The sequence below is a fragment of the Anolis carolinensis genome, chromosome 2, assembly GCF_035594765.1.
Source record: "Anolis carolinensis isolate JA03-04 chromosome 2, rAnoCar3.1.pri, whole genome shotgun sequence".
Taxonomy (NCBI): Eukaryota; Metazoa; Chordata; class Lepidosauria; order Squamata; family Dactyloidae; genus Anolis; species Anolis carolinensis.
Window position 1 is genome coordinate 185648051 of NC_085842.1, and position 6850 is coordinate 185654900.

The 6850-nt window shown below is 41.8% G+C and overlaps 1 protein-coding gene across 5 annotated transcripts in view; it reads right to left on the reverse strand.

The window, feature by feature from the left end:
* sidt1 (SID1 transmembrane family member 1) overlaps nt 1-6850 on the reverse strand; it is a 111371-nt gene that overhangs the window by 39329 nt on the left and 65192 nt on the right. For all 5 annotated transcript variants that reach the window (XM_062971313.1, XM_062971312.1, XM_008120473.3 and 2 more), the window contains 3 exons: nt 3890-4007; nt 1294-1430; nt 211-319 (listed from right to left, as the gene is read on the reverse strand). In XM_062971313.1, the coding sequence (XP_062827383.1) occupies nt 211-319; nt 1294-1430; nt 3890-4007 (364 nt within the window). The remainder of the gene's footprint in view (nt 1-210; nt 320-1293; nt 1431-3889; nt 4008-6850) is intronic.

Here is a 6850-nt window from a genome sequence, read left to right on the forward strand (position 1 = left end):
AAAAGCAGACAAATGTGATTAACCCAATAATGTTGGACTGCTCTCCCAATAAGTCTTAGCCAGCATAGTCAATGGTCAAGTACACTGGGAATTGCAACCCCATAGTTGGAGGACAAGAGTTGGTTTCATAAATTAGAGGTATCATTGGATCACCATTAACAGACCTTCAAAGTAAATATCTCTAGATAGGCCAAAGTGCTTATCACTTACCTATCTTGAACCGACCCATGTAGTAAATCTGGGTGCTGAGACCAAGTGAGGCAACAACATGGATGACTGAGAAGAGGACCCAAAACCACACAGAACTTTTCCCAAAAACCTGGTTGTAAATAAAACAAAATAATTACAACAAACAACAACACATGCATAAGGTTCCAGATTCAGTCTATAATGTCTCCAGGGGCCTTTCTGCACAGCCTAATAGGGGTATAGCGTCTAGATCCAGGGAAGTCATGCTCCTCCTCTATTCTGCCTTGGTCAGACCACACCTGGAATACTGCGTCCAATTCTGGGCACCGCAGTTGAAGGGAGATGTTGACAAGCTGGAATGTGTCCAGAGGAGGGCAACTAAAATGATCAAAGGTCTGGAGAACAAGCCCTATGAGGAGAGGCTTAAAGAACTGGGCATGTTTAGCCTGCAAAAGAGAAGGCTAAGAGGAGACATGATAGCCATGTACATTTATGTGAGGGGAAGTCATAGGGAGAAGGGAGCAAGCTTGTTTTCTGCTGCCCTGCAGACTAGGACACGGAACAATGGCTTCAAACTACAGGAAAGGAGATTCCACCTGAACATCAGGAAGAACTTCCTCACTGTGAGAGCTGTTCGGCGGTGGAACTCTCTCCCCCGGACTGTGGTGGAGGCTCCTTCTTTGGAGGCTTTTAAACAGAGGCTGGATGGCCATCTGTTGGGAGTGCTTTGAATGCGATTTCCTGCTTCTTGGCAGGGGGTTGGACTGGATGGCCCACGAGGTCTCTTCCAACTCTATTATTCTATGATTCTATGATTCTACATACTTGTTTTATGGAAAATTCCATACACATAGATGGCGCTGTATAAAAATATGTCATTAAATAAGCTGGTCACTTGTTTGTTTGGAAAGGGACAGGAAGGCTGGAGTACTTGCAGTTACCATTTTCTATGCCTCAAACCTGCTGAGAAAGACAGCAAGATGGCCCATGCCTTATCTTTCCGATGTTCCCACCCATTTGCTGCAGCCCCCGCCCCCACTCTCTGCACTTTCCCCCCATTCTTGCATGAATTAGACCCTCAGCCAAGTGTGGATGAAGCCATACCACTCCAAGGACAGCAAGACAAATGACCACTGCAAAAGAGGCATAGGCTGAGTAGGCGCTGGCGTTGATGTCAGGGTGGCGCGTCTGGTAGAGCTTTAACATACACAACCCTGCAATCATGTACATGAAGGAGGTGTCTGTCAAAAGAGAAGAAAGAGACAGTATTGGCAATATTGGCATTTGGAGTGAGTGTGGGGAGAAATTTATTTTATTAATCTATTTCCATCATTTCTATGCCGCCCTTCTCACCCGAAGGGACTCAGGGCGGCTCACAATCTGGCAAAATTCAATGCCGTATATAGTACAAAAAATAAAACATAGGCAATTAAAACAATCAATTTAGCATAATACAATAAATACATTTAAAGCAGTACAATAAAAATACTTAAACCATTCATCCACAAAAACCTTAATCCGGACCGAGTCAAAGCCAACATAATTCATTCATTAAACGCTTGTTCACAAAGCCTTTTCCCTAAAACTCAGAAGGGATGGAGCCTGCCGGATGTCACTGGGGAGGGAATTCCATAGCCGAGGAGCCACCACTGAGAAGGCCCTATCTGTCATTCCCACCAGCCGCACCTGTGAGGCAGGTGGGACCGAGAGCAGGGCCTCCCCAGATGATCTTAAAGTTCTCATAGGCTCATAGGAGGAGATATGTTCGGATAGGTAAGTTGAACCGGAACCGTTTAGGGCTTTGTAGGCCAAGACCAGCACTTTGAATTGGGCTCGGTAGCATATTGGCAGCCAGTGGAGCTGACGCAGTAATCCAAATGGGATGTAACCAGAGCGTCGACCACCGTGGCCAAGTCAGACTTCCCAAGGTACGGGTGCAGCTGGCACACAAGTCTTAGTTGTGCAAATGTTCCCCTGGCCACCGCCGAGACCTGTGGCTCCAGACTCAGCGATGAGTCCAGGAGAACACCCAGACTGCGAATCTGTGTCTTCAGGGGGAGTGCAACCCCATCCAACACAGGCTGTAACCCTATACCCTGTTCGGCCCTACTACTGACCAGGAGGACCTCTGTCTTGTCTGGATTCAATTTCAATTTGTTCGCCCTCATCCAGTCCGACACAGCGGCCAGACCTGAACAGCCTCCTTAGTGACAGGTGGAAAGGAGTGACAGAGCTGGACATCATCTGCATACAGATGACACCTCACCCCGAAACTCCAGATGATCTCTCCCAGCGGCTTCATGTATATGTTAAACAGCATGGGGGACAGTACTGACTCCTGCGGGATCCCACAAGTCAATGGTTGTGGGGCCGAGCAGGTGTCCCCCAGTGACACCATCTGGGAACGACCCTCCAGGAAGAACCGGAGCCACTGCAAAACAGTGCCTCCAAGACCCATCCCAGCAAGGCGCCCCAGAAGGATACAGTGATCGACAGTATAGAAGGCCGCTGAGAGGTCCAGCAAAACCAGCAGGGACACACTCCCCCTGTCCAGAAAGCTTCTATCTAGCTTTGCTGGCAAGTATCCTAAAGAGACTGATGATGTTGTGGCTTAATCCCATCAGAAAGCATAAAACTGAGCTGCAATGGAAATGAAATTCATATTAATTATTAAACATTATTAATATGTTTAAACATTTAATTTATTTATGTCTTTATTTTGAAATTTGCATATTTATCAAAAAGAGCAACAATACAAACATATACACAGGTATATATACATAAACAAATCCAATATTTCCTAATATCTATACAGTGATTGTACCTGACTATGCTATTTCTTCCACCCATCCATCTCATTGTAATGACTTCCCATCCTTCGGGATACAGACATGAACAGTTATTTTCTTCTTTCCTATTGCAATATTTTTCCAATCTTCCTTCTAGTATGATAGCTATTATTTAAAAACTACATAGAAAAATTCTGACAGATTAAATCATGAAGCTTTCTATAAACACTTTTCTCACTTTTGTTATTTTACAAAATTTAGAAATGATTCCCAATCTTTGATAAAGTTTTTGCATATTTTTTCTTTGTTCATCATAGACAATTTATCTATTTTAGCAATTCTAAAAACTTTTACATCCCATTCTTCTATTTTCGGATGGTCTGACTTCTCCAATGTTGTGCATACAGCATCTGTGCTGCAATCATCATGAAGTGCAGTACTTTAGTGATTTTGTTTGTTTATTTGGCATTCCCAATAAAAATAATTCAGGCTCTAAGTGTTACCTTTGATTTAAAAAATTCCCTGCAATGTTTTTTGTACTTTGCCGCCAAATTCCCTTTTTTTTACAAGACCAAATCTTTTTTAAAGGATATGACGTCAAGGTCCTTGTGACCATGGTAAAAAACTCAGTTGGCCTTGTATCTACACAGACATGAGGAAGGTGACACTGTACATGGCTATACGTGACACTAGGAGGAAGGAAGAAAAGAAGAAATGCTCTCTTCTTTTTAAAAGGCTGCAAGCACTCAACAATAAAACCTGGTCCTGTTCGCCTCATAGTCTCTAAAACTTAGAGGTGCCACTGAAAACAGTGTATAGGGCCTTTGTTCACATTGTCCAAAGATGACTGTAAGCTCCCTTTCACTTTTCTCCCCACTATGTTCCTCAGCTGGGAGAGGTCACAGGCTTACCAAACTGGAAATTAGAATAGTTGGGGCAAACATGATAGCAAGCGCTCAGGACACCTTCCATCATCAAAGCAATTCCCATGGCATAGAAGAGGCCAAAGTGCTTGGGGATCCCATAATCCTGGAAGAAAGGGGACAAGAGAAAAAGAAGAAACAAGGCAAATGTCATTTGTCACTAGTGCATATACAAGCTTGGGCAGGATCTTACTTCAATAGAGGCCACAAAACTTTTATACACTACGTCATTAGAACCTACAGGGAATGAACGTTTGGATGCCACAACATGTTTGCTCTTTTGTAATGCTTAAAGCACTGGGACACATTCTGGAATGATCATGTTCAGTAACCAATTGCTGAAGTTGTACTGTACAAGTTTGACATAAACTACCTAAGCACACCCAGATACTACTGCTCAGACTATTTAAAAGTTGACTTCATAGGAGTTTTACTTGTAAGGTTGTTGCAGGTAGGGGTAAGCTCAGGATTAGCAGCATTCTCACAGCTGCTTGGGAACACATCCAGCAGCAGTTAATCTCCCCTGATTACGGGAAACTTTAAAATGGCAATCATGTTCAGTGGCTATCTACATCCTGACTGGTTTCAAGTCACTTTTAGCCAAAAAGGAAATCATGTACAGGAGAGGGTACGAAGTGAGAAACTTTTTAAAATACCCTTTTAGGACTGAATGTGCAATTTATATGATTCTTCAAGAGTATCTCTTGAGAAACTGCCATTTAGAGGTTTGTGTGTTGCCCATTATTTTGTCAACACAGCTGAAGGATGTAGTCTCTCATCCAGGAAAACAAAAAGTTAAGAAGGTATTGGTTTTAAGTTGCATTCTTTGGGGTCAGCATAACGGAGGAACAATAGAGATCATGAGAGACCATCATCTAATGAAGATGACTAGTTTGGGAGAAGTGTAAAAGCTTTGAGATTATTTCAAGTGAGAGGTTGTACAAGCTCAGGGTATCACAAGGGTCAGAGACTGAAAACAAAGAGCCGAGGCTCTGGGAACTGAGACCGTCTGTCTCACCTGGGGAGCTTCGTTGAAGGTAAGGCAACGAACCTATAACCATGAGTTTAAGAGATTTAATTGTGACATATTCTATGCATTTTTGCAACATGGTGTTATCTCAGTTCATAGAATGAGTTGTATTAAACAAAAACATTTAAACAAAACTATTTTTACAAAGCTTGCCAGCAGCCCTACTCCATTTTAATCCTTGTTCTCTATTTAGCTGGATGTTGTAGGGAAGAATGGATGTACTTTTCACAGAGAACATAAGACAAATCTTGGTAGCCGTCTTGGACGTGCAACAAAATACTATACGAGTATTTCGTAAAATCAAAAAAAATTGATATAAAGTAGAGTCTCACTTATCCAAGCTAAACGGGCCGGCAGAAGCTTGGATAAGCGAATATCTTGGATAATAAGGAGGGATTAAGGAAAAGCCTATTAAACATCAAATTAGGTTATGATTTTACAAATTAAGCACCAAAACATCATGTTATACAACAAATTTGACAGAAAAAGTAGTTCAATACTCAGTAATGTTATGTTGTAATTACTGTATTTACGAATTTAGCACCAAAATATCATGATATATTGAAAACATTGACTACAAAAATGGCTTGGATTATCCAGAATCTTGGATAAGCGAGGCTTGGATTAGTGAGACTCTACTGTATGTGGAGATACCAAACAAAACTAAAAATACCAGAATATGTATTTTTGGATTGATTCTATACAACTCCCAATAATTCAAGATGGCAGGATAGTTTTTTTCTTTCCCTGGAAGGTATTATAAAACCAATTCTGTACTTCATTGGCATCAAAAACATACCAACCAATCATGCAGTCAGAGGTCCTAAGAAGTGGCAAAAGGTGAAGTTGAAGGTACTTAAGAAGGCATGAGCCATGCTGAATCAGACAAAAATGTTCTTAAGTTGAATTTGTAAGTAAGTTGGAACAACTTACTTACAAATTCAACTTAAGAACAACCTACAGACTCTATCTTGTATGTCACCCAGAGAGTGCCTATTTATAAAAAATACAAGTATTAAAAAAAAACCAAACCAAAATCCAAAAAAACCTCAGGTCCCAAGCATTTTGGATAAGCAAGACTCAACCTGTAGATACAACACTGGGTAAAAAGACCATGGGATACAGCCATGACTGTGAACTTTTTCAACACAATCCCTTGTTTTTTCCCCTTTAAAAAAATGGAGACAATTCTAATAAACAATGTCTGGTAGGTGTTCATGACTCAGAGGCTTTGCATTTTTACTAGACCTAAGCTGCAGAAGAGAAAGTGGAGAAGAGAAATGATCACCATGTTTAAATATTTGAAAGGATGCCTTAAGGCTTGTTTTCTGCTGCCCTAGAGACTAGAACCTTCATCAGATTACACTGGGAAGTGTTCAGAAGAAGAGTTCAGTCTAACTCCATTCCGTAATAAAAAGGAGTTTTTCCATACCTTGGATCACACTGTTTAGTGCACTCAGTTGTCTTGCGTATTTTTCAATGAAGAGGTTTCCACACTGCAGACATTTGGCCCCACCCACCATCCCTCTCAGTGCTTTTTGGGACTTCAACTCCCACAATTCCCAAAAGCAGAAAAGGGGTGGGAGGGAGGGAATCCCATTTGGAAGGGCAGAAGCAGAGGCTCAGCTGGTGTTTTGGACTACAACTCCCACAATTCCCAAAAGCAGAGATGGAGGGAGGGAAGGAATCCCATGTGGAAGGCAACAACACTGGCTCTCCTAACACAGGACACAGACAAATCATGGAAGGACGGAAAAAGGTAGCCTAAGAGGCTATTTTAATTTTTGCTAAGTCGAAGTGTTATGAGGTAGCTTACAACCAAACCTTCCTGCTTGGGGAGCGAAAAGAAATGCTGGAAATTGCCCAAAAAAGTTTGTTTTGACCCCTCCCCAATTTCTCCTCCCACGAATTGGGTAATT